Genomic DNA, 22,061 nt, shown 5'->3' with positions numbered 1-22,061 from the left:
GGAGAATGGGGTGGGCCACTTGAGAGGGGGGTGGGGTGGCTGGGATCCTTTTCCAAACAGCATGGCGGAGAAACCGAGGCCCGGGAACCCTGTTTTCGACAGAGCCGATTCAGAGTGGCTGCCTTGCTATGCTCCTCCGCAGGGTCGCCCGACTCCCGCTACATCCGCGTGGAGACCTGCATGTTCATGATCAAACTCCCCCAGTACTCCTCCCTCGACATCATGCTGGAGAAGCTCCGGTACGCCATCCACTACCGGGAGGACCCCCTCAGCGGCTGAGCCGCCCTCCCCTGACACACTGCAAGGGACCCCTTGGGGGTAGCCCTCCGGAGCGGCCCCTGACCGACCGACCAACCGACTGACCGACGAACCACAGGGAATGCCTTGGGGTGGGCTTGAGGCCAGTGCCCCAGACGCCTCCGTCGTCCCCCCAACCCTTTGCTTCCTTTGCCGGAAGACCTCCCGCGTCATATTTGTGGACTTTTGTGGTGGATGGGTTGTCTTTGCTGCCTTGTTTGTGAAATCTTTGTAGGATGAGTTTAGTACACAGACTGATGTTCACAAACCTTGAGATCCTTACGTTTCTTTCGACATTAGGTGAGCACTCATTGTTGCACAGTAAGGAGACGGCGAGGCCTTCATTTCTGAGTGCAAAAACAAAAAAGAGGCCGCAACGAGAATTGGCTCTGTTTCCCCACAAATCCCTTTCTATGCAGGGTTGCGGGATAACTTGACAACTTTCCACATGTACACCTTGGGTGACAAGGAACCCACCCATTCACTTTCACCCCTGTTTGGTACATACAAATCACTCTTCAAAACACACTTGGTCTTTTGCAAACAAACATGCCGGTGGGAGTGTGGTACCTTTTTTTTTTTGGACTCAGAAATGACTACTCAGAGATTATTTCTGACAAGGCTGGCATCCAGAAAGGACTGGGGAGAAGACGCAAACTGTTGGATTTGGGTTTTTTCCTTCTTTCTTAGTAGCCTGTCTCTTGGGCGGCCTTCCTTTGGTTCCAATGGGCTTTGGGGAGGAAGGAGGGAAGTTGTCCAACTGCAGGGCCTTGGTTCAGTTGTGAGGTGCCCCCGCCCCCCTTGTGTCGGAGAGACACGTCAAGCACGCACATTTCCCCCTTGAGAGTTTTTATGGGGTGCGGGGTTTCCCTGCGGCCCGCTTGGCTTGGTGCTATCCATGAGTTTTAAGTGCCAGCTCTTAGTTCCAAGCTTGGTTTTCCTCTTTCCTGCCCCGCGACCACCTTGTGCACCTTTCCAAGCTGTAACCCCCGGCGGGGGCGGGAGGCGAGGGCCAAGCGGGAGAGCTGTATCTAGTGTACATTACTGTGAATACGGGGAATGAGTTGGCTCGCATGCGGTGTGGCTGGGGTGAGTGAGACTGCGAGGAAGGCGAGTGACGTTGTCAGTGCGGAACGGACCCAACCTCCGTGGGCAGAAAAGAAGGGAAACCTGCACCTCCCTAGGCGGCATTTTCAACTTGGATGAAAGACTTTGGAACCTTGTGCGGCGCATTTCCGAAGACCATTCTTCCTGAGAATTGCCCGTTTTCGTTTCCTCCGGAGAGGACTTCCGTCGTCAAATACCTCACAGGCCTTTTGCTTGCCACGTCGCCGGCTGCGTGTCCCTGAAGAAGACACCAACGCTGTGGCCGCTGCCCCTGCTGCTCCCCCCTCCGCCCCCAAAGCGTGTGTGCTGTCCAGTGACTTGATGTATATTTATGCTCATTATTTATGGTTGCATTGAAGGCGAGGACAGTGTTGTCCCTGGTTGAGCCCAAAGCCCACCCGGCCTCGAGAGAACATCTCATTTGGGCAACCTTTTGTGTCCAGGTGGGCTCCCTAAGTGAGGGCCGAGAAAAGGGCCTGGAATACCACGGTTGGGGAAATCATGTCTTTCCAATGCCACCCGTAAGTAAGCCAGCAATCCGAGCGCCTCTTGCTAGATACACTGGGGTTGCAAATCATCTTTCTTTTCACTTGAATATTCATTCCGAATGTAAAACAGCAGAGGAACTCGGGCACAGAGGTCTCTCGGGGTTTACACTTGGATTGGGCATCTCTTGGGGTATTTATTACGCTGTTCACCTGTTTCAAAGTGCTCTTGGTCTGGTGTCAAACATCCAGGCGGAAGGGAGGCCTCTTTCCTTCGCACTCGGCTCGGGAGCACAGCCAGGCTGGCCGCCGCCAAAACACTGCATCGGCCGGCCGGCCGCCTGCTTTCCGGCTCACTTGGGGATACGTTGAATGCACTGTACTTTTTCATTTGTATTTACTTAACCGCAAATGTGTAAATATTTTGTACAAAAGGGAAAAGCGAGCCGAGGGAGGGACTCCGAAGGGTCTCCTGCCCGAGGCAGATCCCCCGCCGCCGAGCTGACAAAAAGCGTGTAACGTATGCCATAATTTTTGTTAATTTATTCTTCACTTCTCACACCTCAATTTGACCACCAGTCTCTCCCCGTAGAACAGTGATCCTGTCTCGACTGTAGAACAAAATGGAAGGAGAAAAAAAAACCCAAACAGGAAAAAAGCCTCCCCTTAGCTTCCTTCTGTAAACCCACCATAGTGCTTTGCCCTTGGAAATAACACTGCAAGGTTGGTTGCCACTTGTTTTTAAGAACTCTTTGGCTTTTCTTGTATTTAATAAATGCTTACTTTTGGTGGACGTGTCCTGAACGTGGCTTTGTTTGTGGCCTCTACGGCTGGAGCCGGGAAGGCCTGGAAGCAGGCCAAGTGGGAGAGCAAATCCACGTTTCTGGTTTAGTGTAGACCCACTTCTCTCTTTTCTTCATGCCAGGAATTGGGTGCCTCTTTAACAGTGATAAGCATTGGAGAAAGCAAACCCAACCAAATGGTGAGGTCAGATGTTGACAAATCGGACATACTTTTTGAGTATCAGGCCTGAAAACTTGTGTTAGTAGCCGTGGCTTCCATGAGGCCACAAACCTCTGAATTATCAGGACATTGAGCTGTGACATTGGCGGTGTTTCCTTGTTAGCGTTGTTTGCTTTGAACTCTTGGGCCCCTTCTGCACTGCCACAGAATCCAGTTCAAAGCAGATAATCTGGATTTTATTTGGCAGGATAGAAGGGGCCTCGGTGTCTAGTATACTGGAGTTATTTCTCTCACGGACATATTTGGTCAGTGAGCCAATTTGCAGGTTCCACCCTCACAACACACTGCAGGTCAGGCAGAATCCGAGTGTTGTGCATCCGTCAGGGGGGTGGGTACCATAACAAATACCACACTTCTCCGCGGAGACACAAAAACGAACAGACAGAAACCAAGTTTATTAAGAGAAATTGAAAACAATCTTCAGAACAGAACAAACAGTGAAGTGAAAAAGAACAGTGGCTTCCTTGGTCCTGCGCTGGCCTCAAAGGCGTCGAAAACTGGGCACTTTAGGTATTGCAGACCGTGGCGTTTGCACGCAGAAGTGCCACAAAAAGGGATGGCGCTTGCCCCACGGTCCCCTCCCCACAGCCTCTGCGGCTGCAAACGGACTAGAGAACCAAAACAAAACAAGAAGGGCGGCCGGGCCCGGGACAAAGTGGGGCCAACCTTTGGGAATCGAACACGGCTGGATTTCCCAGATGGCTCATGGGAACGGAAAGCAAAACACCCCCAAGATTGGTTAAGCAGGCCTCATGCCTGCACACAAGCCTGCCCCGGAGGCCCTACACATTCGGAAAAGGGGGCGCCCAAGGGCCCCGGGGCCACCGCGTCTCTGCGGCGGTGGCACAACATATCTCCCACCCACCCCCATCCCCCAGGAAAGGAAACACTGCGCCCAGCAGCACTTTTCAGGGCCTGGCGCTGGGCAAAACGCAGCAAAAAGCTTCTCCGCTGGTTACTCATCCTCCGGAGGGTCGCTGTCCTCCTCTTCAGCCTTGGCCTCAGCCGCCCAGGGGTTTTCCTGAGGGAAAGAGAGAGAAGGGCCGGGAGCGTCAAGCAGGTCAGGGCAAGGAGGTGGTCGGTCAGGGGCGCCTTTTGGGGAGGAGTGGGGAGAGGTAAAGGTTGCTTACCTATAACCATGTTTCTCCGAATAGTCACCTGTGAAATTCGCAGGTGCAGGAAATCCTCTATGTGCGTATTTCACAGGGACCACGGCGGAGAAAGCAAGCCTGCCTCAAGGAAGACCCAGCCTCCTCTAAGGCATACAACAAGAGAATACGACAGAGAGGCAGTCCGCTAGGGACGGATACGACAAAGAAGCAGTCCGCTAGAGACAGATATGACAGAGAGGCAGTCCGCTAGAGACAGATACTACAGAGAGGCAGTCCGCTAGAGACAGATACGACAGAGAGGCAGTCCGCTAGAGACAGATACGACAGAGAGGCAGTCCGCTAGAGACAGATACGACAGAGAGGCAGTCCGCTAGGGACGGATACGACAGAGAGGCGGTCTGCTATGGACGGATACGACAGAGAGGCAGTCTGCTTGGGACGGAACTCAAACTTAATGTACCCAATGCATTGAAATGTACGTCCTCGATAGGAAGGAGGCAAAAGAGAAAGGGAAGGAGGGATCCTTGATGTGGCCGCAGACCCCTCTGTGAGGTCCGAGGGTCCCGCTATGGGGTTGGACACAAGGACGGTGCATTTGTACAATAAGCAATCCAGCTTCTCTTGCCAACGAATACCTCTGCTCTCAGGGAAGGGCTGTATTTGGGGGCAACGGGGGCCACGTACCTTGGGCTTGTAATCGGTAGGCCTAGCGGGGCTTCTGCCACCCCCGTTGTTTCTCAGGCTGTTGGAAAAGGTAGGAGGAGGGAACAGGAAAAAAACAAACTCTCAGCAGGCTGAAACTTCTTCTAAATTACACGTGCGTGGAGAAAGGGTGCCCAAATGGCACAGGGCCTGGGAAGGGAGCCCATCTTCCCCCCAGAAGCCAGGGAAATGTGGGGTGATTTGGAAATCCTCACCTGGGCCGGGTTGGAGCAGTCTCGGGGAAGCTTGGCTTGTAGCCGCCGAGCGGGAAGTGGAGGGGAGAGCGGCCGGTGGGCAGGAGGGCAGCCGGCGGCTCGCTTGGGCACCAGCTCGTGCTTGGCTCACTCCTCCGGGGCTTTTCTCCCAACGGAGGCCCAAAGGGATTCCCGGAGCAGCTCTCGGGGGAGGCCAGCTGCATGCGCCGGGCCGTCACCAGGTTGTTGCGGGAGGGGCCCCCTTGGCTCGGCTGGGGGCGCTTGTGGGGCCGGAACTCCTCAAAGTAGGGAGGCAGCATTGACCCTGAAGGAGGTGGAAAGAGGGAGTCAGGAGCTACGGGGCTGAGAGCCTGGAAAGGGCACCTTTGGAGACTACACCTCCCACAATCCCTAGGACCAAGGTTGACGGGCATCTTCATGGCGAATGCAGGCATGCAACAACATTACGTATAACTATGTCTGTGAGTTTAGAATTCCCTTTCATCCTCCACAATGAGGAACCTCACCCCCCGACAATACCATTCTGTGACTGTTGGAGAAGGTCCTGGAGAACTGGGAGAACTTCGGACCCTTCCAGAGGACCGAAAAAGAAAAGGGGTTCCCAGCATCCACTAATTGCAGTGATGCAAAAGAGTAGTTCAATGCATACATACAAACACAAAAGATAGGATTGTTACGTTCACATTGAAAAGAAAGGATTTTCATCCAAAGATGAAACCATTCTTCTTTACGTGTCTAGTAACAGTTCTTGTGTCTTTACTACAGGTGAGCAGACTCCCAAATCCTCTGCTTTCGTTACTACCCAACATTCACTCACAGGAGCCTTCCTCAGGTAGTTGGGTCTGTAAATGTTATCAATCCCAACATACAACGTGCCAACGAGAAACATCAAGCTTGTAAATATATATATACACACTACTTACTTATCAACAAGCTCAACACTTCTTCATCTGTTGAGAAAAAAACAAATTCTTTCTTTTTAACGGGAATGTCACAATCCTATGTTTGTATGTATGCACTGAGCTTCGATGTGTTTGAATGCGTTTGCATGCTTCCAGAGGACCCCAGAACCCTTCGCGAATGATATCATCCTTTTACACCTGGCGACAGCAACATAGCCAGACGGGCTTCTTATTAGCCACAGAATGGCTGAGAACTTCCTTCTCCCACCTCCTCAATTCTCGGTTGTCTCTTGGCCCTACCTTGGTTATGGACCCGTCTCCGGGGCAGCTCGGGCGACTCGCTTTCCTCCCTGTCCTCCATGGCTGGGCTCCCTTGCAGGGCCGGCATCCGTCTCATCGAGGAGGCAGTGGCAGGGCGCAGGTCACACTGGTCCTGCGTTGAGAGAGAAAGAGCTTCAGTCGTCTGAAGGCGCCGAGATCAGAGAAGAACAGCCTAAGGCGGTGCTCCCGCTCTCCCCACCTGGTGGTGGAAGAGGATTTCTTCTTCCAGCTGGGCGCCGCAGAATTCGCACGGGATCAGGAGGCTGCTGCAAGGGTCCTGCAGGAAGGTGGGCCTCTCTCCGCTGCCCATGGCCTGGTTGCTCTGCAGCTGTTGCCACAAGTCGTGGAGGCGGTCCGACTGCGGGGTCAAAGAGCCCCTCTTGCTGTAGGAGGCCAGCGCACTGGTGGGGCTGCACCCCGTCTATATCAGGAGAAAGAAAAGGGCCATTTGTTCCTTCGACGTAAGGCTCTCACAGCCAGACAACACCAGAGTCTTGGTTTTTCCAGTCCAGCCACCTCTCGAAGGTCACACTTTGCCCAGCGCTGGCTTGGAAAAAGATCTCCCCCGCCTGTTCCAACCCAAAGCTCAAGGCAACCCAACCCAAATATTCTGGATTGTTTTATTTCAATGGTTCCCAAACTTATTTCGCCTACCGCCCCCTTTCCAGAAAAAATATGACCCAGCACCCCCCGGAAAGGGGATGTGGCTTAGAGGAGTGGGCGTGGCTCCTGCTCAAGAGGGCGGGGCTGTGGCTGTCCCCTAGTCCAAGATGCAGGGCTGAGAGGGGGAGGTGGGCGGGGCCACAAATGGGCGGACAGGACTGGGATGGGTGGAGTTACGAGCTCTGAGGCAGGGCTGAGCATCTATCCCTGTCCTGCGGGGCTAGAGGAGGGGGCGGGGCCTCTTCCCAAGTGCCTGACAGGGCTGAACCTCTATACCCCGCCCCCATCATCTAACAAGCGCCTCAGGGGAGGTATACAGAGGCTCAGCCCTGTCTCACACTCTTGGGAAGAGGCTCCGCCCCTGCCCCTAGCCCCACCCTTTAGTCCTAAAAGGCCTCTCAGGAGAAATATAGAGGCTCAGCCCTGTCTCGGGCTCTTGGAATGAGGCCCCGCCCTTTAGTCCTAAAAGGCCTCTCAGGAGAGGTATAGAGGCTCAGCCCTGTCTCGCACTCTTGGGAAGAAGCCACACCCACTCCTCTAGCTCCGCCCCCTGTGTGTCCTAACAGGCACCTCAAGTGCTCAGCCCTGTCTCTGGCACTTGGGAAGAGGCCCCGCCCCCAAATGCACCTGTGGCCATCACCGCCCCCTTGGATCGCTCCAGTGCCCACTTTGGGAATCACTGTTTTTATTTGAAACTAGCATTGCCCGGGTTATTTGAAAAAGTCATTTTTTAAATTGTACAAAATGCATAAGGTTGTGGGTGAACTACAACTCACATCATGCCAGGTGAACCCCAAGAAACTCTGTCAGTAAATAAAGTGTTATATTGGGCAGGTTTGCTGTGGATGCATCATGGGTGGGGTTGAGTGTGCTCTCTAGCTGTAGGGTAAACTACAGCTCCCACTATGGTGGGTCAGTTCCCTCAAACACCTCCAGTTGGTGGTTAGTCATGGGGGTTCTGTGTGCCAAGTTTGGTGGAGTTCAGAGTGGTCAATGATTGCAGGTGAACTATACATCCCAGTACCTACAACTCCCATAAATCATGGTGAATTCTCCCCAAACCTCTCTAGTGTATTCCTGTTTGCCTTGTGCCGTAAAAAGGAGTAGGAAAGGGTTGTGGGAGAGACGGTGAGCAGGGTTATTCAGACAGTAAGGAACACTGGGGTGTCTGTGGTGGAGGAAACACAGCCTGGAAAGAATACATGGCAAGAGACACAACCTGGTGGAGGATGAGCACTTCTTCTGGGTAGAGCTCCTCGCAGAATTCGCACGGCAGGAGGGTCTCGGCTGCAAGGCAAACAGAGACATGGAGATGCTGCAGCCATCTACTTAAGGACGGCGTATTTCCAAGCGCACCAAAGAGCCACTTACTTTTGGGCTGCTCTGGTTCTTGTGCTTCCTGAGGGAAGGGATTGGGCTCCTCGACAAAGCTCTCCACGGCTCTGGTCTTGCTGGGACGCATATTCGTCCAGAGGTCACTCTGGGCCGCAGCGGCAGCGCTAGCGCTGTGCACATGGGAGCCATGCTCCTGCTGCAAGCTGAGCGCCAACATGTAATCTAAGTCGCACTCGGATGGCTGGCCAAAGGTTAAAGGGGCTGCTGCTCTCGCCATGTGAGCTGCAAGAGACAAAAGACAAGGGACCAACATGGCAGGATTCTGATCTAAAGACCGAGGTGAGGTGTTTGCTGGGGCAGATTTCCTTTTCAAAGGGCGTTTGAGGTTGAGAGAGTGTGACTTTTCCCTGACTTTGCCTGGCAGAGTCGGGATTCGAACCCCAGCCTCCCAATGCATGACACCATATTGGCTCAAGGTGTGACCATGAAGAGGCTCGGCCCCTTTTAAACCTCCAAAGCCGGTTTCCCAAATGAGATTCAGAAGCGCACAGACTTTATTTTGCAAAACAAAAGTGCCACCCTGAGGGCTTTATAGGATTTCCAAGGATATTTCACACCTTCCCAAACTCCTTTCTCCCAGGCTCTCTTTCCTTTCCATTCCCCTTTCATCCTCCCATGGAACCTTTGATGCTTATCAAAACAGTTCAGGAAAGCACAACTTCCCAGTTTCAGTCATTCAATACAGAAGAGTATCACTTATCCACATGCACTATTATAATTGTATATTTATATGACATGTAATATGACTAATAATATTGCAATATAGTGGTCTAGTACAATATAGTAATATATAATGCTTATATTGTGCTATGCTAATAATATATTGTATGTATATATATATTGATAGTAATATTATAATGTAATACAATATAATAATACACTATTATAATTGTATATTTATATGACATGTAATATGACTAATAATATTGCAATATAGTGGTATAGTACAATATAGTAATATGTAATGCTTATATTGTGCTATGCTAATAATATATTGTATGTACATATATATTGATAATATTATAATGTAATACAATATAACAATACACTATTATAATTGTATATTTATATGTCATGTAATAGTACTAATAATATATTGCAGTATAGTGGTCTAGTACAATATAGTAATATAGAATAGAATATTGTGCTATGTTAATAATATATTGTATGTACATCTAATATTGATAATACAGTAGAGTCTCACTTATCCACATGTACTATTATAATTGTATATTTATATGACATGTAATATTACTAATAATATTGCTGTATAGTGGTCTACTACAATATAGTAATATATAATGCTTATATTGTGTTATATTAATAATATATTGTATGTACATCTAATATTGATAATACAGTAGTCTTACTTATCCACTTATGCACTATTATAATTGTATATTTATATTACATGTAATATTACTAATAATATTGCAGTATAGTGGTCTAGTACAATATAGTAATATAGAATACTTATATTGTGCTATGTTAATAATATATTGTATGTACATCTAATATTGATAATACAATAGAGTCTCACTTATCCAAGACTCGCTTATCCAAGGTTCTGGATTATCCAAGGCATTTTTGAAGTCAATGTTTTCAATATATCGTGATATTTTGATGCTAAATTCGTAAATACAGTAATTACTACATAGCATTACTGCGTACTGAACTACTTTTTCTGTGAAATTTGTTGTATAACATGATGTTTTGGTGCTTAATTTGTAAAATCATAACCTAATTTAATGTTTAATAGGCTTTTCCTTAATCTCTCATTATCCAAGATATTCGCTTATCCAAGGTACTGCCGGCCCATTTAGCTTGGATAAGTGAGACTCTACTGTATATCAATATACCATCTGGGCCTTTTGAAGCCTCAATTTGACCCAATTGATCAAAACCAAACTACATCAAAATGCCATTTCTAATTTCGACATCTAAGACTTAAGGTTTTATTGCTGCCTGTGAGTTCCCTGAGTCACATCTCCTAAAAAGACCCCAAGCTTTGCACAAGGCCTTACCTTGATTCGGATCTGCCAGGCCCGGGCTGATGTTCCTCCGGGCATACTCCCTGGGCATCTGCTCCCGCGAGAGGTAACTGTACATCCGGCCCTCGGGAATCTGGTGGCTCGCCCTCGGCACGGCTTCGGAGGCATGGACTGGGTGGAAGATGTTCCGGATGGCCTGGATCTTGTGCGCATCCGCCTCGGCGCCGAAGCAGGGCTTAGGCTGGCTGGCAGCCGCCTCGGCCATCTTGTCGCAATCCTCGGGGTGCTCCTTCAGGTCCTTCAGCATGATGTTGCGGCGGCAGCGGCGGCAACGCTCGGTGCGGGCCCCGCAGTAGTCCTCGTGCTCCTGGAGCCGGTTGAAGGCCAGCACGATGTCGCAGTGCTGACACGCCACCGAGCGCAAGGGACATTCAGAAGCCTAGGGCGAGAGGGCAAAGACGGGAACTCAGTTTGTCAATGGTTTGGGAGACTCTTGGAAATAGAAACCTCCCAAACCTTTCACGGTTCATTTGTTAATCTATGTGTATGTTGATTTGCCAGTTTGACTGTACCTCTTTGGTGTAGGAGGTGTTATAGACATGTGCTTGTACTGAGCATGTTCAGACTCAGGACTCCATTTTGTAGTCAGTCTGCTTAACACCTCATTGGAGGTTGATGTGTCTGCTTTACGCCTCAGTGGAGGTGGATGCATGTTTGCATCAGACCTGAGTAAAGGTGGATGCATGTTGCTGTTTGGACTTCAGTAGAGAAGTATGACTTATGGACTTCAGGTAAGGAAAATACCCTGTGTACTCAACACACAGATAACTACATCTTGTGTTGTCGAAGGCTTTCATGGCCGGGATCACAGGGTTGTTGTATGTTTTCCGGGCTATATGGCCATGTTCCAGAAGTATTCTCTCCTGATGTTTTGCCCACATCTATGGCAGGCATCCTCAGAAGTTGTGAGGTACCCTACCTCACAATCTCTGAGGATGCCTGCCATAGATGTGGGCGAAACATCAGGAGATAATGCTTCTGGAACATGGCCATGCAGCCCGGAAAACTCACAGCAACCCATTTAATATATTAGTATTACTATATTAAATAATAATATGTTATTCTATTGTATTATTGTTAGTATACAGCCCAGAAAACATACAACAACCCTAACTACATCCTATCTATAACTGAACCAGAATGAGAAATGTGCCTGTATGGTGAATTAATACAAGATGTTTGTGAGTAAACAAGATATGTTATTTTTCAAAGAATACTTTGTTTTTTATCTCTGAGTACATATTTTAAAATAAGAGATTTCAAGGGAGTGTATATCTTACGGCCAAGTGCAATTTCAAATTCAAAGAAACAACCATCCTCTGCTAGCCAAATGCATTTTTGTCCTTGGGAGTCCAAAGACATGGTTCTTCAGTTTAACAGCTGAGTTCCCTGTGTGCCATTACATGAATGCTTGTTAATAGCACTTGTTCAAAGGGTTGATTTCTAGCAAGGTCATGCTTCTCTTGACTAGTGGTTTTCAAAAGGTTCATGGAGATTCACATTTGCCAAACGGATATGACATTATTTTTTCCGACCCACCGACCATCTGCCTACTAACCGCATGCTCCTTTAAATGGCCCCGGTCCATCTTCATGCTGCATTTGCAGTAAACCTAGAAGACAAGACGCCGGAGATGAGAATTGGGTGTTCAAGCCACCTGCCAGTGAGCAAAACTCCTCGAGAAATGTGTCTTTTAGGATTAGGGACAGAATAGGACTGAAAAAGCTCCCTTCGGCTTATACTCGAATGAGGGTCCTGGTTGTCTTATATTCGGGTCAGCTTATACTCAAGTATATATGGTACATTTATACAATATTATTATTGATACGATTACATTTATTTCACTCGATTATTATTCATACATTTATTATTTCACTCTAATATTATTCTTGTTACATTTATTATTTTACTCTATTTATCATTACATTTATTATTTCACTGTATTTATTAGTATGATTACATTTATTATTTCACTCTATTATTATTAAAAGGGTACAGAAGCACATTGACATTGAAGAAGATGAGAATAATGATTTAATCAGAGTTGGACAGTCTTATCTTAAATTACAGTTTTATGTAAATACAGTAGAGTCTCACTTATCCAAGCTAAATGGGCCAGCAGAATAATACTAATACTAGTAATATAATTGTATATAATATATTACTTGTAATATTAGTAATAATATGGCAGTATAGTGATATAGTACAATCTAGTAATATATAACATTAATATTGTGCTATGTTAATAATATAATAGATTGTATAAGCATATAATATCGATAATATTATAATATACTAGTAATTATACACTATAATATATAGTAATAATATTGTCATATAGTAACACTAATATATTAAATATAATTACAGTAGAGTCTCACTTATCCAAGCTAAATGGGCCGGCAGAACCTTGGATAAGTGAATAACTTGGCTAATAAGGAGGGATTAAGGAAAAGCCTATTAAACATCAAATTAGGTTATGATTTTACAAATGAAGCACCAAAACATCATGTTAGACAACAAATTTGACAGAAAAAGCAGTTCAATACACAGTAATGCTATGTAGTAATTACTGTATTTACGAATTTAGCACCAAAATATCATGATATATTGAAAACATTGACTACAAAAATGCCTTGGATAATCCAGAACCTTGGATAAGCTTGTCTTGGATAAGTGTGACTCTACTGTATTATTATTGTTACGATTACATTTATTTCACTCAATTTTTATTATTATTTTACATTTATGATTTCACTCTGATATGATTATTGTTACATTTATTATTTTACTCTATTTATTATTACATTTATTATTTCACTGTATTTATTAGTGTTATTACATTTATTATTTCACTCTATTATTATTAAAAGGGTATGGAATTTACATTGAAGAAGAGAATAATGATTTAATTAGAGTTGGACAGTCTTATCTTACAGTTTTATGTAAATATTCAAAATATTTACCCTACGAATGCACCAATTAATGTAATTTTACTGGTATCTATGTGTATTTTGAAATTTACCAGTATCTGCTGCATTTCCCACCCTTGGCTTATACTTGAGTCAATAAGTTTTTTGTGGTAAAATTAAGTGCCTCGGCTTATATTTGGGTCGGCTTATCCTCGAGTATATACGGTATTTGGAAAGGGAAGACAAATGTAAAGTAGCCCCAAGGGAGGTTGATTAAAAGAGATATAAGGGTAGGTTTTAATAGGTATATTATTATGATTAAAAGAGATATAAGATATATATGTGTGTGTGTGTGTTTATATATATATATATATATATATATATATATATATATATATATATACACACACACACACACACACACACACACACACACACTATAATTTACAATAATATATAATAATTATAACATATTGTATATACATATAATATTCATAATATTATATTGTAATACGATATAATACTAATAATACAATATAATAATATTAATTATATATTATATTTTACATGTAATATTACTAATAGTATTACAATATATTGGTACAGTACAATATAGTAATTTATTACCAGTATTGTACTATGCTAATATAATATTGTATGTAAATTTAATTTGTAAGCCGCTCTGAGTCTCCTTCGGGGTGAGAAGTGGGGCATATAAATGTAGCAAATAAACAAATAAATAAGTAAGGGTAGGTTTTAATAGGTATATTATTATGATTAAAAGAGATATAAAGGTAGGTTTTAATAGGTATATTATTATGATTAAAAGAGATATAAGGGTAGGTTTTAATAGGTATATTATGATGATTAAAAGAGATATAAGGGTAGGTTTTAATAGGTATATTATTATGATTAAAAGAGATACAAGGGTAGATTTTAATAGGTATACAATTCACATAGAGTAGTGTCGGAAGTCATAAGGTGCAGGGAAGGGTATGATCAGAGGTTATACACAGTTTCTGTTAGTTACGGTACTATTTGGACGTGATTTGTTTTATTTTTGTTTCTCATTCGCATGCAATAACATGTCAATTACAGAAAGACAAGACGAGAGGAAGCGGTCTCACCTGCGTGTGCTCCTTCTCCTGGTGTTTCTTCAGTTCCGATTTAGGGAACGGCTCCTTGCAGGTGGGGCAGACCCCAATATTCCTGCTGCAATGGATCTCATGGATGGTGAAGTTGGCTGCCGGGATCTCCTTTTTGCTGGAAGAAGGGAGACAGGGCTTGAATGAGGCATAGTTTCAACGTGGCTTTGCAAGGGAAGGGTAGATCGAAAGCAGAGAAAGCATCGGGAAAGTCGGCCCTAACTTTTCCCCCTTCCGGGAAACTAGAAGTCCCTTTTATGACACATTGACACCAGGGAAATGTCTTGGCCCCAGATGTCTGATTAACCCGTTTGGCTATTCCTTTAGGTTTATTTTACTGGCACTTTCACCAGTTGTATTGTTTGTTTTGAGTGGCATTCTTTATTTATTACTTATTTATTAAGGGGACTCAGGGCGGCTTACAAGTCATATATACATACAATATATTATACTAGCTGTGCCCTGCCTGGTGATATGGGAAATAATGTATTGAGGAATTGGTGGTAGTTGGCATATGTTATTTCCTAAAGCTTGTGAATATGAAGTATTTCTGGTTGGTCCTTTTTTTTGTCGGTTGGAGGGAAGTATGAACACTGCAATTAGCCGGAATGATTGGCATGTAATGGGAAGCTGGAGCTGACAGACAGGAGCTCACCCCACTCCCCAGATTGGAACTGCTGACCGTTCGATTTGGGATTGATATTGATATTGGGATTGATATTGCGTTATATACTAGAGATCCTCATACATGAACCTTGCATAGCTAAAGTTCCCACACATCTTACGGGAACGGTCATATACATTAATTGTTTCCTGAAAACGAAGCCACAGAAGAAGGAGAAGCCGGCTTGCTTGATATATTGAGATGGTGTTAGAATCATAGAATCATAGAATCTAATATAATATAATTTACAATAATATATAATATTATAATATATTGTATATGCATATAATATGAATAATATTATTTTGTAATACAATATAATACTAAGAATACAATATAATAATGTTAATTATATGTTATATATTACATGTAATATTAATAATAATATTACAATATATTTATATACAGTAGAGTCTCACTTATCCAAGCTAAACGGGCTGCCAGAACGTTGGATAAGCGAATATGTTGGATAATAAGAAGAGATTAAAGAAAACCCTACTACACATCAAATTAGGTTATGATTTTACAAATTAAGCACCAAAACAAAATGTTTAACAACACATTTGACAGAAAAGGTAGTTCAATACGCAGTAATGCTACGTAGTAATTACTGTATTTACGAATTTAGCACCAAAATATCACGATGTATTGAAGACATTGACTACAAAAATGTGTTGGATAATCCAGAACGTTGGATAAGAGAGTGTTGGATAAGTGAGACTCTACTGTAATACTAATAATACAATATAATATTAATTATATATTATATATTACATGTAATATTAATAATAGTATTGTAATATATTGATATAGTACAATATAGTAATTTATTACCAGTATTGTGCTATGCTAATAATATAAGCATATAAGCATAATATAATAATATAAGAGGCTGGATGGCCATCTGTCGGGGGTGCTTTGAATGCGATTTCCTGCTTCTTGGCAGGGGGTTGGACTGCATGGCCCATGAGGTCTCTTCCAACTCTACTATTCTATGATTCTATAATTCTATAATATTGTATGTAAATTTAATTTGTAAGCCGCTCTGAGTCCCCTTCGGGGTGAGAAGGGCAGGATATAAATGTACAGTAGAGTCTCACTTATCCAACATAAACGGGCCGGCAGAATGTTGGATAAGCAAATATGTTGGATAATAAGGAGGCATTAAGGAAAAGCCTATGAAACATCAAATTAGGTTATGATTTTACAAATGAAGCACCAAAACATCATGTTAGACAGCAAATTTGGCAGAAAAAGTAGTTCAATACGCAGTAATGCTATGTAGTAATTACTGTATTTATGAATTTAGCACCAAAATATCACGATATATTGAAAACACTGACTACAAAAATGTGTTGGATAATCCAATACGTTGGATAAGCGAATGTTGGATAAGTGAGACACTACTGTATTTAATTAATAAATAAATTAATAAATAAAAGAAGCATGTGTTGTAGCTGGTAGTACATGACTAACACTTGGATGGCTAAAGTTTGCCCATGCCTGGGCTAGAACCAGGGACTAACAAGTTTCAAGTGACTTTGGGCAGCAGGAAAAGAGAACAGGGGACGCAAGCAATTCATTGTCATAATGAGTTAAAAATTGCAGTGTCATGCTGCTTGGGTTTGTTTTCTTTTTTTCGCAGGAAGTGAAAAGGTTTAAGTTTTCTTTCCGCTCCCTTAAAAAAAAAAATAGTACCCAAAAGTGCCAGGAAAAGGGGCTGATGGGGAGTCCAAGTGCTTTGGCTTTGCTTGGTCTGGGAATGGGGGACATAGACAGGCCAGCTTTGCCGACTTGGGTGCCTTACCAGTTGCCGCAGAGCTTGGTTTCCGACCCTTCTTCCGTCGCGGCTGCCATCGCCCCACTGTCCGGGAAACAGAGAAGAAAAGCCCCGTCACTTTCTGTTTTGCTTTGCCGCTGCTGCCGGCCGGCTGACTGACTGACTAACTCTCGTTCTTCCCTCAGCGCGGCCTTGGCCCCCCTTCCTTCCGCCCCCTCAAGCCCAACGAGAAGGCCCAGGTGAGCCAACGTCTCTCCCAACAGCACCCACATCCTTTTAATCCCCCCAAAGCCCACAGGCTTAGGCCCGGGATCAGGTTGCTTGGCAATGAGGCCAGTTGCCAAGGAGGGGGAAAAGTGACACCTGAAGCATCCAAGACGCCCCAGATAGGAAGCCAACAAGGAGCACATCTTCCCCATCTTCAACTGCTCCATGAGATCTTTGCCTACAACTATTCTATACAATCACACAACTCTTCCAAGCTTTGCCTTTGTCCACTGTGAGCTGTATGTTTCCAAGCTGTATGGCCAATGTGTCCTAGCTGCTTTTTTCCCTGACTGAAGATGCCATGAGCCACAGAGGCAGGTGGAACATCAATACTGCTCTGAGAATGCCATAGATGTGGGTGAAACATCAGGAGAGAATGCTTCTGGAACATGGCCAGACAGCTTGGAAAACTCACAGCAACCTCATGATTCTGGACATGAAAGCCTACGACAACATATTGTTAGAATAAAATCGCCATACAGCCCGGAAAACACATAACACTGCAGTGCTTCCGGCCGTGAAAGCCTTTGACAATACATTGTTCTATTAAATCTTCACCTCCAACTATTCGAATCTGTTCTGTTCTAAGAGACCTTCAGTTTCTTCAACTATTCTATGAGGCCAGTTGTTCCCAACCTGTGGTCCATGGACCACCAATGGTCCGCAAGAACTAAAATATGGTCCACAGCCTCACTGTTGCAACGAGCGACTGGTCTCGTGAAACACTCTTATTGTGCCAAGGCACATTAAACATGGCTTTCTGAAGGCAAGCATATGGTGACTACTGGATGGCATGTTCTGCATCAGAAACGAGAGCTGATGTGGTCTATCCAATGAAATTTTCTGAATCAGCACCCCAAATAACCAAACTGAATCTAAAGTTGACCAAAAACTGATTCGTACTAATGTTGGAGAGTGGTCCCTGGTCAAAGTGGTCCCTGGTCAAAAAAAGGTTGAGAACCACTGTATTAGACCTTCACCTTCTTCACCTATTCTATTCGACCTTCATACTCTGTTAGATTATCACCTTCAGCTCTTTATTAGATCTTCTCCATCTTCTCTTATTTGATTCGACCTTCTTCAGCTATTCCATCAATTCTTCACCTTCTTCCAGCTTAGATCTTCACTTTCTTCAATGATTCTTTTAGATCAGTGGTTCTCAACCTGTGGGTCCCCGGGTGTTTTGGCCTACAACTCCCAGAAATCCCAGCCAGTTTACCAGCTAAGATAGGAGCCCCCAGATGGCGTAGTGGACTAAGTGACCTGAAAGTTGCCAGGTTCGAATCCCACCTGGGGAGAGTGCGGATGAGCTCCCTCTATCAGCTCCAGCTCCATGCGGGGACATGAGAGAAGGATGGTAAAACATCAAAACATCCGGGCAATGTCCCCTGGGCAACGTCATTGCAGACGGCCAATTCTCTCACTCCAGAAGCAACTTCGGTTGCTCCTGACACGAAAAAAAAAAAACCAGCTAAGATTTCTGGGAGTTGAAGGCCAAAATATCTGGGGACTCATAGGTTGACAACCACTGCATTAGATCTTCCCTTTCTTCAACTACTCTCTTAGAGCTTTGCCGTCTTCAACTATTTTATGAAATCTTTACCTTCCTCAAACAATTCAAATCACACATTCATTGACTATTCTATTCGATCACAAACTATTCTATTGCATCTTCTTCGACTGCTATCAGACTTTTGCAATCTTCAACTATTCTATTAAATCTTCACCTATGAGTGACTAAGGCCCCTTCCAGACAGCTTAATAAAATCCCACATTATCTGCTTTGAACTGGGATATATGGCGGTGTGGACTCAGATATTCTAGTTCAAAGCGAATATTGTGGATTATTCTGCCATGATATTCTGGGATACAGGGATGTGTGGAAGGGCCCTGAGTCCACACTGCTATATATCCCAGTTCAAATCAGATCTTGTGAGATTTTCTGCCTTGATATTCTGGGTTTTATGGCAGTGGTGGATCTGGACCAAACTTGGCACCATACCCGATATGCCCACATTTGAATAGTGAATACTGATACTCATTCAAACCTTACCTTAGGAAATTACTAATTTTAACCTTTGTATTTGTCTAGGAGCGGGTTATTAGGCCGCAGGTCGGGATGTTTTGTATCTTTACATGGTTTTATTGTATGTATGCGTAAGTGTGTACGTATTGTATGTTTTACATGTTTTGATATGGTCAAAAGTGACTAATGAATAAAGAATTGTTGTTGTTGAATACTGATGGGGTTTGAGTCAAATTGGCCTGGACATTTTGGAGCTGTAGGTACTGGGATGTATAGTTCCCAGGAACTCCACAAAAGATGGAATTAGACCAAACTCTAGTCCTTTAGGTGTAAATGTCTCTGTACATTTGATGTGTTTTATATTGTTATTGTTTTTATCTGGGTTCGACCCTTGTAAGCCGCCCTGAGTCCCTTTGTGGAGATGGAGACGGGGTATAAATAAAGCATTATTATTATTATTATTATTATTACCGTGTTTCCCCGAAAATAAGACAGTGTCTAATATTAATTTTTGCTCCCAAAGAAGCTCTAGGTCTTATTTTCAGGGGATGTCTTATTTTTCCATGAAGAAGAATTCACATTTGTTGTTGAACAAAAAATTGAACATTTATTATATGCTGTACAGTAGTTGTCATCACAAACCAGCATAACCAGATAAACTGTGAATCCTATCAAGAATTTCTTGTTATTACCATTATTTCCATGTGCAACACTCTATGGTACGTATATTTACCGATCCCGCATGCTCTGGTGTTCTGTTTGGCGGGGTATGCTTCAAAACAAAAACTTTGCTAGGTCTTACTTTCGGGGGAGGCCTTAAATTTAGCAATTCAGCAAAACCTCTACTAGGTCTTATTTTCTGGGGATGTCTTATTTTAGGGGAAACAGGGTATTATTTATGGCTGTGCGACTGTAGATGTTGGCTTATTTTGGGATTCGGTCAGGCTGTTTGTTGCATCTACGGTTGTGTCATGGCATGGAATGTGTGCCTTTTTGTCTGTCGGAATCCGCCCTGAGTCCCGAAAATAACGTTTTATTAAATGATGATTGTTAAATACAGACAATCCTCCTTCAGTGTTGTCGGTTTTCAACGGGAACGTCTTTTGTAAGGGTTCTGAGCCAACGTCGGCCCTCCGGGGGTTTTGGACTACAACTCCCACAATTCCTAACAGCCTACCGGCTGTTAGGAATTGTGGGAGTTGTAGTCCAAAACCCCCGGAGGGCCGACGTTGGCCCAGACCTGCAAGCCTTTGAGCCCGACTTACCTGGACAGAACCTGTGGACAAGGAGGAAGCCAGGCTGGGTGCGGACGGGCCCGCGGCTCCTGGGGAGGAAAGCAGACAAACCCAATGTCACTTTTCCCCTCAGTTTGAATCACTTGAGTGTTGTCTGGGCATCAAAACTCCCATAATAGGCTTGCTTTGGGCCTTTTCGCACAGGCCTGGGCCAACTCTGAGGGCCCAAAACCTCCAAGGGGCCAACTCTGAGGGCCCAAACCCTTCAGGGGCCCAACTTTGAGGGCCCAAACCCTCCAGGAGCTTTGGACTTTTGGAATTATGGGAGTTGGAGTCCAAAACCCTTGAGGGGGGAGGGCCCAAGTTGGCCCAGGCCTGTTTTGTTGACAGGCTTGTGAAGCAGCCAATGGGAGAAGGGCTCCCCACACAGCCCTGCGAGGTAGGCCTGGCGGGAAGGCCCGAAGCGAGGCCTGGGAAGCGCTTTCGGGCGCAGTACCTTCTCCTTTCCCTGAGGGGGCGCTTCCCCTCAAGCCCGGCCGGGACCGTTGGCTCCCGCCTGGACGGTCCTCCCGCCCACTGGCCGCCTCAGAGCGGCGCAATCGCTTCCAGCGCTTGGCCCCGCCCCTTGTTTGTTTCCCCGCGCGCCCATTGGTTGCCGCCTCTCCTCAACCGCCGCCCACGCTTCCCTATTGGTCCGTCGCCAGCGCCTCGCTTCAACCGCCGCCCACGCTTCCCTATTGGTCAGTGGAAGCCTCGAGGAAGAAGCAGCCCGCCGGCCGGCTTCCTCACCGCGCATGCGCACCCCTCCAACCGCCTTCCTTGCCTTTCCCTATCTCCATCCATCGACCTATTTAAAAGCCTTATATCAGCAGGCCTGAGTCATTATTTAAAAATATTGGGTATTATTACACCAGAGGATACAATTCACCATTTGTTATGGTTACACAGATGGGGTGACATTCTAGATGGCTGTTACATGGTTCCCCAAATAGGATCATATTGCCTTTCTGGAGCATGGCTTCCATAACCAGTTGGGGATGAGTCATCTAGGCAGGGCTTGGAATAATAATAATTATTATTATAATAATTGAGGCATAAGTCCCAATGAATCATTTGGGCCACATAGTTGTGCCTCTGTTTGCAGTCTGTCCGTGCGATTTTCTTACAGCAGCTGAGGATACGATCCATGGTTTTGTCGGTTTTCTTGCACAGTCTGCATTTTGGGTCATCAGCTGATTTTTCGATCTTGGCCTGAATTGCGTTTGTTCTGATGGCTTGCTCCTGGGCCTTCTGTCTCCTTCTTCAGGGTCCCATTCGTGAGCCAGAGCCAGGTTATTATTATTATTATTATTATTATTATTATTATTATTTTATTATGACACAACAAACAAGATAGACATGCTGGATTTCATATCACAAAATCACAAGTCGAACACTTCCCAAGTGTCTAGGACTGTATTATTATTATTATTATTATTATTATTATTATTATTTTATTATGACACAACAAACAAGATAGACATGCTGGATTTCATATCACAAAATCACAAGTCGAACACTTCCCAAGTGTCTAGGGCTGTGCGATGTATTTTCGGATGATGCGCACAGATCCCAATAGGGTGGCCTTTTGCAGTTGGCAGATCATTATTATTATTATTATTATTATTTTATGACACAGCAAACAAGATAGATATGCTGGATTTCGTATCACAAAATCACAAGTCAAACACTTCCCAAGTGTCTAGGACTGTGTGATGTA

At 44.7% G+C, this 22,061-nt stretch overlaps 2 protein-coding genes across 6 annotated transcripts in view; one reads left to right on the top strand and one right to left on the bottom strand.

Moving 5' to 3' along the window:
• Positions 1-2,682, top strand: part of hectd4 (HECT domain E3 ubiquitin protein ligase 4) — a 113,805-nt gene extending 111,123 nt beyond the window's left edge. For all 5 annotated transcript variants that reach the window (XM_062958643.1, XM_062958641.1, XM_062958642.1 and 2 more), the window contains exon 76: positions 143-2,682. In XM_062958643.1, the coding sequence (XP_062814713.1) occupies positions 143-279 (137 nt within the window). In that variant the 3' untranslated portion in view covers positions 280-2,682. The remainder of the gene's footprint in view (positions 1-142) is intronic.
• Positions 2,683-3,288: 606 nt separating this feature from the next.
• On the bottom strand, positions 3,289-20,951 carry trafd1 (TRAF-type zinc finger domain containing 1). The gene is made up of 13 exons (XM_003225131.4): positions 20,799-20,951; positions 20,333-20,391; positions 16,802-16,858; positions 14,313-14,448; positions 11,832-11,885; positions 10,247-10,652; positions 8,199-8,444; positions 8,047-8,114; positions 6,364-6,585; positions 6,144-6,276; positions 4,942-5,245; positions 4,709-4,766; positions 3,289-3,933 (listed from the first exon to the last, which is right to left on the bottom strand). The coding sequence occupies exons 3-13, from the start codon at positions 16,849-16,851 to the stop codon at positions 3,868-3,870; spliced, it is 1,743 nt and encodes a 580-aa protein (XP_003225179.2). The 5' UTR covers positions 16,852-16,858; positions 20,333-20,391; positions 20,799-20,951; the 3' UTR covers positions 3,289-3,867.
• Between the last annotated feature and the right edge of the window lie 1,110 nt (positions 20,952-22,061).

Source organism: Anolis carolinensis, chromosome X (genome assembly GCF_035594765.1).
Source record: "Anolis carolinensis isolate JA03-04 chromosome X, rAnoCar3.1.pri, whole genome shotgun sequence".
Taxonomy (NCBI): Eukaryota; Metazoa; Chordata; class Lepidosauria; order Squamata; family Dactyloidae; genus Anolis; species Anolis carolinensis.
Note: the sequence above shows the minus strand (reverse complement) of the source record. Positions and strands in the feature narration are given on the sequence as shown.